Source organism: Amblyomma americanum, chromosome 1 (assembly GCF_052857255.1).
Source record: "Amblyomma americanum isolate KBUSLIRL-KWMA chromosome 1, ASM5285725v1, whole genome shotgun sequence".
In the NCBI taxonomy this organism is placed as follows: Eukaryota; Metazoa; Arthropoda; class Arachnida; order Ixodida; family Ixodidae; genus Amblyomma; species Amblyomma americanum.
Genome location: NC_135497.1, coordinates 24,136,976 through 24,156,111, shown reverse-complemented (window position 1 = coordinate 24,156,111; position 19,136 = coordinate 24,136,976). Strand labels below are relative to the sequence as shown.

At 45.2% G+C, this 19,136-nt stretch overlaps 1 protein-coding gene across 2 annotated transcripts in view; it reads right to left on the bottom strand.

The window, feature by feature from the left end:
• LOC144111460 (regulator of G-protein signaling loco-like) overlaps positions 1-19,136 on the bottom strand; it is a 76,176-nt gene that overhangs the window by 50,587 nt on the left and 6,453 nt on the right. For both annotated transcript variants that reach the window (XR_013310053.1, XM_077644778.1), the window contains exons 2-4: positions 17,903-18,320; positions 13,579-14,143; positions 10,594-10,913 (exon numbers count right to left, since the gene is read on the bottom strand). Coding sequence is in view for 1 of the 2 variants with exons in the window: in XM_077644778.1 (XP_077500904.1) it covers positions 10,594-10,913; positions 13,579-14,143; positions 17,903-18,304 (1,287 nt within the window). In the remaining variant the exon portion in view is untranslated. The remainder of the gene's footprint in view (positions 1-10,593; positions 10,914-13,578; positions 14,144-17,902; positions 18,321-19,136) is intronic.

The following is a 19,136-nucleotide window of genomic DNA, read 5'->3' as shown; positions in this document are numbered from 1 at the left end:
CAAACTGAACTACCAATGGTCCAGCAGTTTCGGATCCCAGTATGTCCCATGCTCCTGACGTTACCGAAATTTTCTGTCATGCTATCGACCAGTCTTATGGGAAAGCAACTGTCAGCACGAGCGAGCCAGGTTTATGGCGTGATTCGAAATGTCGGTAACAGAACAGATTTGTACACGAAGTAATTTCCGTTTTTCACACGCAGAGCTCCATGAATCATGGCGGGAATGAGTACCAGCATGAGGTGCATAATCTAAGAGCACTTGCTGCTGGGCTAGTTGGTTTTGGTTACTTTCCGCGTGCAAAGAAGCAGCTGCTACCCTTTGACTCCTGCCATTCCAAACTTGTTAAACGCGGGATTGCTTCGCTTTGCCTTGAATCCGCTCTCAAAAAGTCATGCCCTCACAAAATGCGGGACAGTTTTTATAACCAATTGGCTAGGCTTTTTGCAGCCGGGTTCCCCCGTTCGCTCGTGACTGCGGTGGTTGAATGTCTCCTAAACAAGACAAAGAATGGTACTGGTAGAGCTAGGCCAGAGGTCCCTCGAGAAGAGGTAAGACCAGTGGTGGTGCCATACGTGCATCGTGCGGCCCATAATTTGAAAAAAGTTGCCAGCCGCCATGGTGTACGGCTCGCCTTTTCGGCACCGAGAAAGCTAGGTGGCCTTTGCTCCCGTACTGATAAAGAGAACAGCAAGGAACGAGGCTGCGGAACAAAGCACAGGAGACCGTTCGTCAAATGTGCTGAAGGGGTGGTCTACGAAATCTCCCTGTCTTGCGGGCACTCCTACATAGGCCAGACTGGCAGGTGCCTGAATGAGCGAACAAGGGAACATGAGAGAAACGTAGAGCAGAAAAAGGAAGGCACACATCTAACTAAGCACATTAGTAAGTGCCCGTCCCGCAATTGTGAGGCTTGCTTCACTGATGTGCGCATTCTGGACAAAAGCTGGAATACTAATGCTAGGGAGTTGATAGAAGCGTTTTTTATCAAAAAAAAAAAAAAAAAGGCGACCTGTGCGTAAGTGACACATCGATAGTATTGTACGACTGTGAAAAGAAATTCCTGGAGCGCGCCTTATCAAGTCGTACTTGAGCTTTAGGTGACCCATCTGCAAATGTGACGACAAGCTATTTAAGTACGTTTCACGCATGCAATAAAATCAGTTGGAAGTTGGCGCTTCGTCCTGTCTCCTACCCTATGTGTCTTGTCCTTTTTTGCGCCTAAAAACTATTTAATTATGAGGTGCATAATAACTACGGTTCAGCTGAACCTACCCAGAATTTGCAAATAGGTTGGCTCCGCGAGTAGGTCAACTTTCTCAATTTCAGATGGCCATTTCTGCAAAACATTTACACAGTTTCAGCGAGTGCAACAAAGCTTCAGTGCACTCTTCCGTTTTTTTTTTCATGCAATGACCTCGTGAGGAATATGTATTCGAAATATTAACTTCGAAATTATTCGAGGAAAATCACTACAGTAAAACGCTGTTAATTTGGATCTCACAGGACTGGAGAAATGGATGAATTAACTGAATGTCGATATATTAAGGGGCCGAAAAGAAACCACAGCAAAATGTCCCACATTATCATACTTTAAAAATATGTGTATAGAGTAAAACCTTGTTAATTCGAAGCCACTGGGACTGAGAAAAATATTCGAATTGACTGGGTTTTTTAATTAAATGACCGCAGCAAAAAAAAAAAGGCACACTGACAAAAAATTTTGCTGCAGCAATGCTCTACCTTTATTGGACGAACTTTGAAATTACCGTATACTGCCGCATAAAAGTCCAACGTCTAGCTTGTAGCCCCTGCTGGCCAAAAAGAAAGTTGACTCCAAAAATAAGTGCTTCATCCCGCTGCATCATTTAGGTCTGAAATTCCCGCAGGATGGCATCACAGCATGTTAAACTCACGGTAACAAACGTGTAACGATGCAGTCACAAGGACAGCAGTCTGAAGCCAACGGTGATCAGGTTTGGTTTGGTTTATGGGGTTTAACGTCCCAAAGCGACTCGGGCTATAAGGGACGCTGTAGCGAAGGTCTCCGGAAATTTCGACCACCTGGAGTTCTTTGACGTGCACCGACATCGCACAGTACACGGGCCTCTAGAATTTCGCCTCCATCGAAATTCGACTGCCGCGGCCGGGATCAAACCCGCGTCTTTCGAGCCAGCAGCCGAGCGCCATAACCACTGAGGAGACACCGCAGCGGCTCCAATAGTGATCAATTGCGAAAAGCGGCGTTTCACCCTGCCTCCACAATCGCGTGCGGCCCGACTCACTAGCGGCAAACTGAACTGCAAATGGTCCAGTAGTGCCTGTATTTTCAGATTCCAGCACAACAGCACTAGAGATTATATGAATCCGAAATTTGCCCCTGCACTACCTACCGCTCATCCGAAGAAGCAACCACCAGCACGAATGAACCAGATAAAGGTATACAATTCGAATTATATTTACCCGAACCAATTTGCACATGAATTATACTTTTTTTGACGCATGGAGCCCACATATGCCCTGCCACTCATCCAAAACTACTTTAGACCCTGCAAATAGGTTGGATACATGGAACGTTTTAGGATAGTCGTTTTTTTTAAAGAAAGGTCGATTTAGCCCTATAATCCCAGCACACTACACAGAGAAACAGTGCAGGCCGCCAATACGTGTAGTAGACCCATCGCGGGCATGTAGCAAGAATGGTCGCATCGCGGGGCACACACTGACTCTGCTAGGGACGGGAGATGCTTCGATGCCAGCACCTCCGCTTGATGCAGCACTCCTTTGACCATGGCCGGGCTGGAGAGGAACGATAAGCGTGCACATCACTGCCTCAAGTCCAGCCATGCCTTGATGGAGCGTCAAGAGCATGTTACTTTAAATCCAGTACCTACGTCTACGTTGCAGCGTAGCATGTCTTCTCTGCAGGCGCAACCTTCGGCAGTCTACAAGCCGCACCAGACTAGTTTTTGTGCTGGGAGTAGTGGGGCTGGGACGCTTTGCATATCAAACATCAGCATTACTACCGTATTTACACGATTGTAAGTCAACCTTTTTTTTTTCTTAATTGAAAATACGAAGTTGGGGGGGTCGGCTTATAATTGAAACCAAACCATGACCATCAATAACGGGCGAGACAAACGAGATATCAGGGACGCTACGGCGTGGTTGCAATTTTATGTTTGCTCTACAACTCTACTCAGTAGCATTCAGCTATTCTGTGCGCTTGTTCAGAATTTTCTTTTTTTTTTTTAACTGCGCACTTAGTACTCATCATGATGGCACCAACACTCGAAATGGCTGCGCTTCCGGGGAGTGTCTGCAGCTGATGGAAGAGCCGACGTCGTTCACGCATAGTTTCACTTTAGCTCTGTTTAGGTACATTTGACTTGACTGCTGGCCACGTTTTACAAGTTTCTACTGTCGTGCTTTGTCAATCATCTTTACTGCTCCCGCTCTAGTAAGCATTCAGCGCTCGTTCACGGCTACATTCAAGATGGCTGTCATTCTTTACGCCGAAGACACGAACTGCGCACCAGGCCACAAGTTCAACGTTTCAGGACAGGTGATTCAGGTGTTGCGGTTGCAGCGAGGCAAAATTTTCAGCTGTTCCACACGATGTGGTGGTGTGGTTGTTTGTGAAGCGCAAGATTTCGTGGGATGACGACGTGCTGGGGTTGTTCATGAAGTGCGGGATTCCGCTGGACAACAATGTTAGAACAATGTGCTGCGGGACTGCAGTAGCAATGACGACGGTAACACTAGTTGAAGGGTGGTTCACATGCAAGCGACTGAGCGAACTGAGCGAACTGAGCGACTGAGCGGCACGTCATATTGAAAAATTTCCAACTTGTTGGAACCTTGCAGCTCTTGCTGCTCGAGCCGCAGCGATGGCTCGAAATAAGTTTTTGTGCTGCGGCGGCAGGAATCGCAAGTACTTTTGCTTGCATGTGAAACAGGCTTGAGTCCAGTGACTAATACATTTGCGTTGTGGAATGTGCCCACGGCCACACCCTTCTTTTTTTTTCTTCCCTGACATGCGACATGAGGGGGTCGGCTTACATTTGAGTCAATTTACAATCATGTAAATACGGTAATCAGAATTGCCCTGCAGCACCGCCTCGCGGCTCCGAAGGGCCGTTGCTTCGCCAGTTTTCAGCGAAATCGTGATCAGACATCCTTGCATAGCACCCAAGACCTTTGCATTACCGGACGGGTGCACGCTACTGCTTCAAATTATCCGGCAAAATTAACATTAGAAATTACAAAGGTGCAGAAATTCTTCGAATTATCCAGGATTTCGAGTTAACCAAGTTCGAATTATCGAGGTTTTACTGAAGATCTGTAATCGTCGATTGCTTTCTGCAAGACATTTGCTCATAAATAGCTAATTTTAGCAGTTCTGTCAAACGGTGACGCTGTATAGGCCACTCAGAGCATCTATAATCCCCCTCTCCTCTAGCACTCCCATACCCTTAGAGAAATTTAAGTGCACTCTGCATCCACGCACATTACAATGTTAACTGATTAAAGGCTTCGCGACAGCGCCAAGATGGCTGACAGGACACAGCCAAAGCAAAAGGAGAAAATGGAAAATGCAACACGCACACAAACACACACAAAAAAACACACATCATGTTGTCCCTTTTCAACTGATGATCACAGCGATGAATACAGAGCCTTTACACTGCGGTTTAACACCGGCATTACCAGTGTGAGACTTAGTCGCGCATTAATGATCAGCCTCCCTGCATCTCAGTTGCCCTGTGCATGCAAGCTCTGCCGCCTATCCAAATTAACCGAAGCAGGGCCAGATTCCTCCGAATGCAAATTTTTCACGCGATGTGGCTCTCTTTGAAAAGTGGGCAAAAAGTGGTTGAAAACAACCACATAGGAGACGCAGACGCCATCCAGTTCCACGAGGTGCAAACTGCATATGCAAGGTGGCAAGTGTGTGCTTGACAGCTGCTGCCATCTGTTGCTTGTGCCTGCTACTAACATGAACTGCACATAAGCAGTAGGAGCTTAGCGAATGCTGTATACTGCCACATAAAAGTCGGCACCTGAACTTGTAGCCCCTGTTGCCTTAAAAAAGTCAACTCCAAATTAGGTCGACGAATCCCCCCTCCCCTCGCCCGCTTAGTCCTACCATCACGCTTTGTTTTGTAGTTTCCCCCTGCAGGATGGCATCGCGGCTCACATAACAGAAAGCAATTAACATGTAACAATGCATGCGGCCATGAAGTCTGGAGCCAATGGAGATCAAAAGTGAAAAAACAGTGCTCGACCCTGTCTTCCACACTCGCATGTGGCCTCACTGACCAGAACCAAACTTCAAGCAGTCTAGTAGTTTCAGATTCCAGCACAACACATGCCCTGCAGATTATCAAAAGTTCACTCTCACACAACCCATCCCTTGTGTGAAAGAGCAACTTCCAGCGCTAACGAGCAGTCTGAACAGCACGTAATTGGAATTTCCTTTAGCAGGACCAATCTGCACACAATTTTTTGATGAAAGGAGCTCCATGTGTCCTGCCGGAAAAGAACACCAGCATAAGGCACATACACCCACCGCTCACTCAAAAGCTACGTTCAAAACTGCAAATGGGTTGGCTCTGCATATAGGTCTTCCGCCCCCACTTAAATTTCGGATGGCTGTTTTTCTGAAGAAAGGTAGACTTATATGCGATGGCAATTAGAGTAATCAGAGATGCCGGTAACCTATCCTGCTAACCATGAAACATCATTTAAAAAAATGGCACCGGCCAGCACTGAGCGCAGTCAACCCATCATGAGCATATGGAGCAAGCACAGATGGGAGCAAGAATGGTCGCATCACACAACACACACTGATTGGTAGGGGTGGGAGGTGCTTTGATATCAGCGCCCTCTATCAAGCCCTGTCTTGACCATGGCCGGGCTGGAGAGGAGCATTGAGCGCACACACTGCTGCCTCCAGTTAAGTTGTGCCTTGACGAAGCGCCAAGAGCACATTACTTTGAAACTGGTATCCACATTTATGTTGCAGTGAAGCACATCTTCTCTGCAAGCACATTAGCTTAGACAGTCCGCAAGCTGTATGATATACTAGTTTTTGTGCTGGGAGTACTGGGGCTGGGGCATTTCACACATTAAGAATCAGCATCACTCTGCCATGCACTCTCACAGCTCTAAGAGGCCATCACTTTACCAGTTTGCGGAAAAATCAGTATCAGGTTTCCCCGCATAGCACCCCAGATTTTTTAATGAGCCGGGCTAAGTGGTCGTCCAGCCATTTCAAGTTCTGGAGCAATTTTTGGAGCAGAAAAATATCCATTTTGGAGCACCTTTGTATCAGAATGGAAATCCTGGAGCAACCCGGGAGCAGCAAAAACGGAATAAAGGAGTCGCCCAAAATAGTGTTCCTAATGAGATAAGGTTCAGCCAGCCGGAATAATGATTCTGGGCAGGAGTCGCGATCAGGTGGCACGTGAAATTCTTGAGGCTTTTACGATCAAAAAGAAGGGAAGCACTAGTGTTAGCGACTCCTCGGTATCCCTCCGTAGAAATGAAGTTACCTTGTTTGATAGTCTTTTGTGACATGCACAGTGCAACTTTTCAGCCCTGCATTTCTAGCGGCCGTCTGCTATTTTTTAGTTTATAGGTGGGGTGTTAATTTTTGTTATTGGTTTTATCTTTTTCGTGTTTGTTGATTTTCGGTTTCTGACTGCTGTTGCTTCAGATGTGTGACTTTGCTGTTGCTACGAAAGTTTGGCATTGCTTTTGCTAAGAGGTGGCCCCCTCCTTTTAGTTCTAAATTCCTTTTATCAGAATCTGTTAGTTTATCTGCACGGGTTAAGCTTTCTTGTCCGTTATCCTGATGTTGCTGCCTTTTTTTCCACGTGCTGGGTTCGGAGCAATAATGCGATGAGTCTCATGCTTGCTCTGAATGTTTAAATATGCCACTTTTCCGTGCAATAAACAATTGGTAGTGTGCGCATATGGTGTCCCTTTCTTGTTAGTGTCCTTGTTGCGCCGCCATTCATTTCTTCAGCCATGTGTAGCTAGGAAGAAAAAAAAACAGAAGGCATTAAAAAAAAAATTATTAATGCTGACAGTGTCTTGCATGCAAATTCAGCCAAGCGTGCTTTGCTAAGAGTCCGAAGAACACGTTCACTAGAACCCTTCTTTTTTTCATGTTGGCTCTAAAGTAAACCTCGTTATAACGAAATTACAAAAAAGTCCCGAGATTTTTCGTTACATTCAGTTTTCGTGAGAAGAGTCAAAAGGACACAGTTACCGGAAACCAAAATAAGAAATAAATGTAGGTTAAATCACCTTGAAAATGTGTACAGAAAACGCTGTTACTCGAAGTCAGAAATGCGGAGAAACGTTTCGCGATCGTGCGGCAGCAGCTGCCACCACCTCTGCCGCGGCTCGCGCAACGCCGCTACGAGTAGGGTGGGGAGGGAGGGGCAGGCAGCGGCACATCCTTTTTCCTGCACGTTCCCTCTCTCGGTCTTCGCCTTGCTGTTGCCTCTGGAAACAGACCTCTCACCTTGCATCACCGGCGCTCTCCGTCGTACCCGCTCTCCGCGCCGTACCCGCTCCCGACGCGTGCAAGAGCTATTAGCGCCGAATCACGCTAGCAACCGAGCAGCAGCGATGGCCGTGCACTGCTCGTGTCTTTTCTTTTTTTGCTATGCCCTATTATTTTTTCACTGCTTTTGAGCATGAACGGTTGTAATGCCACGTGGTATGAAGTTCCAAAAGAGATAGCGCCGGAGATGCGCCGACGGCGCTGGAGCACGGCGCGTTGTGTCAGCTGCAGCCGCTCGCTGCGATCGGCGTTCTTCTCGCGTCAGTTTGTGCTTTATCGTCACAAAACTTTCATGTGGTTCTACCAAATTCTGAGTGGCTCAGCACTAGTTAACAGATAGATGGCATAGCCATTTCGTTACATCAAGGACAACCGCCCCAACACCTTCGTTGCATGGAGATCTGAAACACACATGCTTCAATGGAAGCGGCGCTAGAGAATTTAGAAACTTCGTAATATCGAGGTACTCGCTATACGGAGGTTCGTTACATCCAGGTTTAACTGTAACTCTACGATACTTGGAATTTTTAACTGTAACTCTACGATACTTGGAATTTTTAACGAATTCATCTAGCTCGCGAAGTGAATTAACCAAGGCCGAAATTCCTTGTTCCAACAAAGCTTGACCTGGTTGGACCTGCTCCAAACTTTTGTTCTTCAACCTAGAAGATACTTCTTCAGCACTCGTAAGGGTTGACCGACATGATGCAATCTTTCGGGAACTGACATGATGTGCAAACATGGAGGAAGGAAAACATGGGAGAGGCCCTCGCTATCCGAGCTGCACGCCAAAAAGTGTGCCCGAAGTCACGGGCTTTTGCAAGATTTGCAAGCACTACTGGAAGTCTGGCCGACGGCGCTGCCAATTTTAACGCTAGGCGCAGTGTCGTCGTCTGCTACAATGCCTGCTGCGCACGCGCAAGCGCACTGATACGGCGGCCAAGTAGGAAGGCAGCAGGGAGGAGCCGGCTTCAAAAAATGACATAACCGCCTCTCATGACTTTTTTCCTTCCTCCATGTGCGCGAATAAACAGGCTGCTAAATTCTACCACAAGCCAGCCCATCAGCGCCCTGGGTTGCCAACTGCAGAAACGTTTTAGTAGGTTGCCAACTGAAAGCCTGAATGGTTCCAAAAATAATTGTTTTCCCGTGACAGCGTCTTCTTTTTGGCACAGCTAAGGCGCAATATTGATCGATTTTCCCCTTTTGGAGCAGACTGACGCAGCAAAATGTAAATGTATCAGAATGGCGCAAATGGCATAGCTGGAGCACCACTGGCTGGGCTGGTGCAAGAGCCGCTTTGAATTATCCAGTCAATTTACATTAGAAATTACAAGACCGCAGAAACCGCAATTTCCAATGAACAGAGTTGAAATTATCGAGCTTTCAATGTAGTTTCCTTTTTAAACCTACATAAACAAGGAGGACAGCTGCAACTACAAAGACCACGCAATTTTTTTTATCATCCGTATTAAATAAAATACTGCTCATGCAACAAAACTAATGTTTTGAGCAGATACATGACACAATCAGAGGCCATGATTGTGTCATTTATCCACAGTCGACAACCAAAAATTCGGACCCGATTTTTCGGACATGCTTTATAATTTGGACTTTTTCGCGGCACCGCGACATAGTCGGTAAATCCAATATATAACATGAAATTTCAGACACACCACAATTGACCATTCAATTTTTTGCACTCACTGCCAATACCCTAACCGCCATTATCGATTATCCGCCTCTGGCTGCCCGCGGGCTGTCCGCAGGTTGCCAGAGACTGGAGCCAGGTGTCTATTTTCTCGGGCTGCTCCGTACACTTCCGGTGGCTGCCCAGAATGCATTCTTTTTTTTCTGGCTGGGCGGTTTCGGGCTGCCAGTGGGCAGCCAGACCTGCCAGGACGATTTTGTGCTGGCAGCACTCACGTAACTAGCAGACGACAAAAAGGTGGTATGGTAGCAAGAAGCGCACGCGGCCATTTTTATATGAATTAGAAGGACCGCGGTTCTTCATGCGATGTCTTTTGCGATACAGGTGCTTGTTTCAACTAGACCACGGTGCATATCGTCTGTGTCGCCTGCAATGGCACCTTTTGTGATAGTTCTGTTTATTTATTTGTATTGCATACGTGTGTGTGATCGCAGTTCGATCGCCTCCCCACCTCGCAAGCACAAATGCTCGTCTCATATTAGGATCGCACAGTTCTTTTCTCGGCTGTTAATTTTATGCTGCCGGCTGATATTGCAATGGTGCCCGAGGCCTTTCATGAGAGCGGCCGCAGATCCCATCTCTCAGTAGGCGCTCAGATGCACACATACATGCATGATGTTTGGTGCGGTGTTAGTTGAGCGCGATACGTGGTCTTCATTGTGCTCTGCACAGTGGAAAGGCGAATATGCTTTGAGAAATGCTTGACTAATTCAAACATGCCCTTTATTAAAAGCCCTCACGAGCACATTGCTCAAGCCATCTGTGTGGGTATATACAGAACGTTTCACCTAAGACTTTATGCAGTTTTTAAAAATAGTCTTTTTTGAGTTAGAAAAGCGCTTTTTTCGGTATAGCATTATCAGCTGTGTAGTGAATCAGAATACAGCTGAGACGTGCCAACTAGCAGGCTGGTAAACTAATATTGAATAGTTAATTTTTTAACTATTACTGTTAGACTCCTTAATTATTGAGAGGCGTGCAGTGCACTGTAATATCCATATCAGCCTTTAAAATTTAGGAAACGCGGTTACTCTCGGTGCTGTGGCCCAACAAATTTTGGCTATTTCGATAAGTTACAAGCACTGGAGAGGTTGCTTCGCCTGCAAGCTTCTTCAAATCATACGTATTTTGGCGTAATGTAGCGAAAAATTGACATAAGCACTCATTTTGTCAATCAATCAAACCTTGCCTTTGTGCATCCATTCAGATGCAATAAAAAAAAGTATAAAAGAAAAAGCGAATCCAACAGTTACAGAAGCTACATACACCAGGCTGCCTATGCAACCATCCTAGCAGCACACACCCTGCGTGGAGTCGCCGAGGAACTTCCATCCTCCCCTTTAGTGGATGACTGGAGGTCAACACTTTCCCCATCAGGACAAGTGTCTGCAGCTGTGAGCGTATCATCCAGTAGAGAGCTGCCAAGCAGGGTGCTGTCTGCCCAATCGGGCAAGGCAAGTGGGGCCTCACCACTGCCAACCCCCACAGGGTCTGGCATGGCACGTGCTCGCAACCGCTCAGCATCTGGGCATGCAGGTAGTGCCCCTTGCCGGTCCAAGCTGAAGCTCTGGAAGCGTGGCTGGCTCTCCACGTCCACCACAAGCACACGGTCACTCGAGTTACCTGTGCTCCCCAAGCAGAAACGCAAGTCAATGGGGTGATGTCTTACCCTTCAACAACTAATTTGGCATACTACAAGCCTTAACAAACGTCACTGTGGTTAGCCAACACCCGTACAGCGGCACGAAATAATGCTCATGAAATAGAGATAATCTGGCTTTTCATTTTCACTACATCTGTAACTTTTGTGCGCCATTTCAAATACCAATAGGCCAACAAGAACACAACTGAGCCAACATTTATCGCACCAATCATTTAAAATTATCCTTCATACTGAACTGTCACAATGCCCCTTGTGAATTTCCATGTAAATTTTATGTGAAACTAGTCGCTTAGAGCTCTCATGACCTGGCACATTCAGTATAATGTGCAATGCATTGTGCCACACCTCTAAAGAAATCAGTTTCCCTTCACATTTGCAAATAGTTCACCAGCACGAAGGCCTGTCCAAAAGCTAACATTTCACAATGGCAGCTCTGAACAAGTAACAATTACAACGATGTGTAATGTGTGAAGAAGGAAGAGCCAACAGTTGCTAGATGTCACCTTCTACCCACCTCTTTACGACACCATTGCAATAGCATCTCACTCTCAAGAGCACTTTGACTTGATTAGAGCATGATTACAATTTCACAAGTTAGCAGCTCTGTATATTTTTAATAAGATTTCATGGCATGGAGCTTTTTACGCAGCATCATATCACATGATTAGGATGATTTCTGCAGAAAACAACCTCAGAAAGAGCCTCAAGAAAGCCACAATGTTGCTACTAGGCTGAATAATGCAGAATTTTGAATGGGGCAAACACCTTGAGGGTTGCCGAAGGTAGCTGCATGTAGAGCTTCCCATTCTTCCTGCCACGAATCCTGCCCATGGCGGCAGCACATGACAGCCAGCATCAGTGGTGAAGTGGGAATTGTACCACAGTTATGTTAATCATTGTTCTGGCTGACACAGCTGGTGCCGATAGCCTGCCAAAAACATCCAATGTGCATAGCCACTGTGCTCCTAAGCAACAAGCAGCCCTCAATAGTTCAACTTGCTTGTTAAATTTGAAGTTATTAGCAGCACTGTTTGATAAGCTAGAATTTCTTTGCCCTTTCAAATTACCATGCATGAAATGTTAATTGTTCCTGGGCATTCAATTACTGACATGCCAAACTGATCTGATACCTTTGGAACCTGATATATGTGGACTTGATTGGTTTTTGCATATATCAAAGCCTTCAAAGAAAATTAATAGACGAATAGCAACTACTTTGCACAAGCCTACTTCCTTCAATCAGCTTCACACCATAAATTGAATAAATACTCAACCTCCAAGCAAAGCTTTTTCTGATACAAAAAAGCCTAGGCTGTTAATTCCATGTCACTACACTCACCTGCAACCCCGAAGCTGACTAGTGTGATAAAAAAAGCATAATGGTCAGTTCCTTTTATTTTGGTATTACACCCGGGGCCATTTACTTACACAAACCATTTCTAACCAAGGCACCAAACAAAACCAAGCTCAATCTGTCATACTGGGATCTCCTGGAAACAATAAGCTCACCGCTCACAATAAAGTAATGCAAGGGTCAGCCATATCGAAAGTAATTGGGGGACTATAGCACAAAACATATACTTTAGTCTTTGGGCACAAGAAACTATGACTCTTTTAGGTCATGTCTAAGTGCTGGAATCTGCTCAAAGCCTACTAAGACAGAAAAATAACACAGTAATCCCTTGCCGAGAAATAAAGTCATTTAGACAGCACAACCACTTTGTAAAAGGTGGTGTTTTGATAAAAGTGGAGAAGCCTTAAAACAGCCAAACTCGTGTGCCAAATGTACTCCAACACTGCATTAGCACTGATCAGAGTCTGAAGTGAACAGAAGTAGATTACTAGCATAGTAATGACATATTAATTTTGTCATAAAAAAAAAGCCAGTCATGTACAGGGAGCATTTCTCTCTCTACAGTGCCTCTCCCAATGTCTTAATGCTGCCAAAAGAGCACTGTTTGCCACCACTGCACTCCTTCCGTTCCCGCATTTGTTTACACATGCCAACTAAATGCCAGGCTGCAGTTACAGCATGTGTATCAGCGCTATCAGGGCAGGTAAAAAGGGCTGCCCTGATGCCACCCTTTTCTATAGCAGACTGCCTTATACTTTGCCTTCAATTTCTCTTAACTTCTCCCATGTCACCCCTTCCTGCCCGCCTTATTTCTTGGAGATGAACAGTGCCTCCTGATTTGAGCCGACGGGAATGACACCCCACAAGAATCCATGAGCAAGTAGCAGTGGAATAATTCCTGCCCTACTTGTGTCCCCTTATGGCACTGTATGAGCAGGAAACATTGCCCCAAAGGAACAAGCACAGCAAGGCAGCGCGACCTTCATGGCTCCATAAGGAACACAAGGAACCAACATCTTTCCAAGTGTAAAACAAACACTTTCTTCAAAAGCACTACAAACTTCAATAAAGCAACTATGTTATTACGAGGATTTACTGTATCCTGCACCTGTACAAAGCCTTTGTGGATCATCGGGAATATTAAACATTATCCCACTGGTTTGAGCTGTATGCTTGTCTTAGCGAGAAGTGTTTAGCATGCACCAACATACAATCTTGGTCCTCTGCCTATGCTGAATCAAGGGAAATTGCCATGAAACAATTCTGCCCACCTTCATCCCGAAAGCCAATCCCACTGTCACTGTTGCTGCTATTGCTGCTTCCTGCCTGGCTAGGCTGGGGTGATGCATTGGGGCCATCAGCACGGTGGTACAGGGCAGCCACCGCACGCAAGATGGGTTCCGCTGATGTGTGCAGGGGTGCAGCTCGCAGAACTCCCGGGGGAAGCCTTAGCCGTGAGTCCACCATAAGAACATGACACGAGAGGGCGCCGTCTGCTCCTTTGGTGACCAAGCCAAGGAAGCGGCTGTCATCAGCATAAGCAGCGCTGAATGCAATACGCTCGGCTGGGAAGCGTGCCAGGGCCGCTCCTCGCAAGTCAGCCAGCAGCACTCCATCACGCAGTACAGACAGTTGCACAAGCGTGTGCACTTTCTGCTCGAGACGTAGGCGGCGCACACAGCTGCGGATCGCCTGGAGCCGTGAGCCAGCCACCTCACGTGGAAGTTCAATAGTGCCAAGGTAGCCAACCACTGTGCGTAGCACCAGTGATGTGCGCAGCCCTTTCTGCTCCAGGATCAGCTCCAGCAGCGCTTTGTTGCTGTCCCCTTGGTTGGTCTGCAAAAAGTGTGGTTCACCCTTCTGATCATCATCATCGTCAGCCTGACTACGCCCACTGCAGGACAAAGGCCTCTACCATACATCTCCAATTAACCCTGTCCTGTGCCAGCTACGGCCACCTTATCCCAGCAAACTTCCTAATCTCATCCGCTCACCTAACATTCTGCTGTCCCCTGCTACACTTGGCTTCTCGTGGAATCCATTACTTTACTCTCAACTCTGACCACTGGTTATCTTTCCTTCGCATTACATGCCGTACCCAAGCCCATTTCTTCTAGATTTCGAATAGGATGTCATTAACCTGTGTCCGCTAGCTGGCCCACTCTGCCCACTTCCCGTCTCTTGTTACATCTTATTTTCCTTTTCATAGCTCACTGCGTTGTCCTCAATTGAAGTTCAACCCTTTTCGTTAGCCACCACGTTTCTGCCCAATATGTGAGTAGCGATAAGATACAGCTTTTATATACTTTTATCTTGAGGGTTATCGGTAAACCGCCATTCATGATCTGAGAAAACAGGCCAAATGCACTCCACCTCATTTTTATTCTTCTAGTTATTTCACTCTCACAATCCGGATCTGTGTAACTACCTGTCCTAAGTAGACATATTCGCTTACCATTTCCAATGCCTCGCTATCAATCATAAACTGCTGTTTCCATCCAAGGCTGTTGAACATTACTTTGCTTTTCTGCATATTAATTTGTTGACCTACTGTTCTGCTCTTCATCACTGATCATTGATCATGCTTTGCAGTTCATCCCCTCGGTGAGTCAGCAAGGCAATGGGATCAGAGAATCATAGATTACTAAGGCATTCTCCATTAACTCTTACCCCCAACAGTTTCCAATCCAGGTCTCTGAATACCTACTGTAAACACGAGGAAATAGCAGTGGAGAGCTCATGTCCCTCTGCTGGGCACCCTTCCTTATTGGGATTTCATTATTTTTTTCTACAGACTATGGCGACTGCGCAACCACTACAGATATTTTCCAGTACTTCTACATAGCTTCTTCTACACCATGGTTCTGTAATGTCTGCATGACTGCTGAGGTTTCGATTGAGTCAAATGCTTTCTCGTAATCTATAAAGGCTATATACATAGGGGTTGGTTATATCTCTCCGCACTTCTCTATCACCCGGTTGATAGTGTGAATATGGTCTATTATCGAGTAGCCCTTATGAATGCCTGCCTGGTCATTTGGTTGGATGATGTCTAAAACTGTCCTGGTTCAGCTAATGATTACCTTAGTAAATACTTTGTAGGCAATGGACAGAAGGCTGATCATGTAATTTTTCAAGCCCTTGATGTCCACTTTCTTATGGATTTAAATGATGTTAGCGTTCTTCCAAGCTTCCAGTAGGATTGAAGTCCTAAGGCATTGCGTATACAGGGTATCTAGTTTTTCTAGCGCAATCTCCACAATGTCCTTCAATATATCTACTGTTACCTGATCCTCATCAGCTGGTTTTCCCTTCTGCATTGCTCCTAAGGCTTTCTTCATCTCCTTTTTCATTACTGGCAGAATGTCCTATTGCTGTGTGATTTTGCCCATCTCATTTACATCCCGACTGCTTTGGCTACTGTATAGATTTGTGTAGAATTCTTCGGCTACTTAACCTATCTTATCCACATTGCTAATGACATTGCACTCTATTGTCCATTAACGCATACATCTGATTTTTGCCTATGCCTAGTTTCTTCTTCACTGCTTATAGGCTACCTCCGTTCTTTAGAGCATGCTCGATTCTCTCCATATTAAACTTTCTTACATCGGCTACCATGCGCTTATTTATCGACTTTGATAGCTCTGCCAGTTCTATTGTCCTTAGGGTTAGACGCTTTCATGCTTTGGCATTTCTTAATCACATCTTTCGTCTACAAGTTTTTTTTGTCTGTCCGTGCTATGGTAATGAAATTTAGAATATAGTCTAATGGCAAGAGACTAAACCATCCCTAAATTTTTTTATCAAAATTGGTGCAGCAGTTCAAAAGTTGACTGTACAGCCTAGCATGCCTCCTTAAGAGCTTCCAAAAACTAGAATTCATACACTCAGCATGTACTGATGTCATTGCACTTTGGTCAGTTTGCCCCATGAAATGCAACAGTTTATAAGTCTTGGCTGAAGTCAACTCAAAACTGGCTTGCAACAACCTTTGCAACCATTTTGCAAAAGTCATAACAGCAACTGCAGACTTCACTCTCATCAAGGTATCCATCATTGAAACTATTACAAATCACAAGCAGCCACTTGTGTATCAATAGAAAAAAAAATCTCCAAAGAACTATTTTGTTATTCATTCCCCACAAGGACACTTAACTACATCGCATTAAATTGGTATGAATAATTGAAATTTCTTGCACCAAAAACAAAATGCACTGGCAGTTACAAAAGCATTTACAGTTGCTCCAACAAACTGGCATAAACATAAAATACAGAAACAGGTAATTGCAAACAATTAAAAAGAATGAGAAAAAAATTGACTGTAATCAAAAAAGCAAACCAAAATAGCAAAACTCAACATACCTATTTGAACTAGCTCAATGCACTGATCAAATGCAATGAAACAAAAAAAATTCACTTTATATACATTAACTGCCTCACAATGAGGCTCCTTTGCCATTCAAGAATCACCAGCAAATGTGTGCGTGTATATGTGTTTTGGGTTTTATGGCGCTTAAGCAACTAAGGGTCTCATACACCAAATAAGCGGTTGAAAAGTTTACGCCTGTGGTGATGGACTACCACTTTGTTTATAATGGTTCCTTCTACCAGTTACAGTTTGTTTATAATGGTTCCCTCTTTTAGCAACCTAACGATTGGCACTAAGACTACTATTGCATTCTCTTCTAAGAGTAAACTGGGTGGAAAAGAATGTTTGCTGTAGAATACTGTGAAATGCCTTTTTCTTAGTTTCTATGTTTCTGCATGAAAACAAAATATAGTCAATTGTGACCGCTTTGCCACAGAGTTCATGAACTTAATATTAAACAAACAAGACAAAAAATATTTTTCTGTGACCATTTATAAATGTCCACAGGCCATCTGAAACACGGATAAGGCCATTGAAAAATCTAAGGTGTGTGTGTGTCAGATTTAAAAAAAAAATCTCAACATCTTCTGAGTGCAATTCAGGTTCCACGAACAAAGCAAGGTTTTGGGAAGGAAAAACAGTGAGAGGTTACTATGCTCACAAAACATTAGTCCACACAGCTTTCCAATTTAGCAGCATCTAGCACCATACATAATTCCTTTCCACACACTCCACAAAAAATGCTGGAATTCCAATTGTAGGAGACAAGTGCAGCTGGCTGTTGCTATTTCGCGCTAGCAAAGCTGTGTCTTGTCAGAACCCTGGAGCCTAAACTAACATTGCTGACTTATGTGCACCTTAACAAAGAAGTGGCTTAAGCAATCCGACAGCCAACCTGCATAACATAAGCAGCAGGGCTCATGCTAGCCGTAGAGCTTGGTTCGCTTCACTCAGACTTGCATTAGTCGTTTCGTTGCATGTGGCCAGCTTCAGCATCAGTGGCCAATCACTCACTGCTGCACAATGCCTCATCACCATACCTGTTATGAGCATGAGCTATCTCAATGAACAGGTTTCACTGGGCCAAATGGTTCACAATTAAAAACCAGTAGATAGCCTTAATGCCGTCCCAAATCAGTAGCATTCCAGAAGGTACAGCCAGTGCAAGCAAAGTGAAGCAAACTTGTGCGGCACACACAGTGCCATTCCAATATGCCACTCACATTTGGTGGAAAGAGCCCATGGGCATCCCGTGCAGCCAGGCGTGGCACGTGTCGGTGGCGTGGCCGTGTGTGGTGGGTTCGACCTGGCGTAGCAGCCTCCTCATCGGAAGAGTCTGAATAGTAGTTCTCGGCAATCTGGAGCTTGAGCAGACCAGATGAGCTCCCAATGCGACGCACTACATCATCGTGAGGTGCTCGTGACACGTTGTGACCATTCACAGCAACAAGAAAATCTCCCGGCCGCAAACCCACGCGTTCCGCAGGGCTACCAGCCACAATGCAGCTCAGGATGCATGGTGCTTGGCCTGAGATTGTGAAGCCAAAGCCCTTTTTGCCCCGAGAAAGCTCCACAGTTCGAACACCATAGCTGGGTCGCTTTTTCCTCCGCCTTGTCTGGTGCATGTCTTTCTGGTAAACCCTGCAGAAGTAACACTCCCATTAAAAAAAAGCTGCACAACAGAGAATGGAGGACAACTAACCACTGATTTGTTCCCAACAACAACTGCAGCACTAGAGAAATACAGGAGACAAAATACACAAGAGTGGACACCAAAATTCCTGAAATCAGAAGTGGAAATTTTATGCTAATCATGACGTGTAACAAAAAATTTGCAAACGCTCCAGCACATGTCAGATTCAAGATCAAGGCAGTCCAATGGCCTTGATCAAGCTTACAAAATCTGCAACCCTGAAGCCTGCCAACCAACCTCAAAATACAGTGACTTCAAAATGGCCATCTATGCAATGGCCTTGTAATACTATGACAAGTCCACACTTTACATTTGTAAACAGTGAAAACATCCAAGCATTTAATGTTACACTGCGGCTGAATGCCAACAGCCAAAAATTTTTTAGAAACAAGGCCATGCCCTGGAAAACTTTGATGAGACCCAGAAGAGTTGCGTACATAGTGTTCTGAAGTAGGAAACAATAAAAATTTTATGCTCCTACTCTTTCCAGACTTATAAACATGTGTACTCATTTTGGTAACACCACCCTGCAGCATAGCATCACAGCCAAAAAAAAATGGAACCAATGCAACAGTTTCAAAGTGCCCTTTTAGCAACATATTAATCTACAAATGTGTCTGCATTTGTTTCCCCACATCATACGACAAACTGTTATGAACATGCATGCAGCACTAGGAATTGAGACATGAAGCTTGACACCTGCAAAGATTGCACTGGTAGTACTCAGCACAAGGTTAACCGAGCCTACACATTTTAGTTTATGG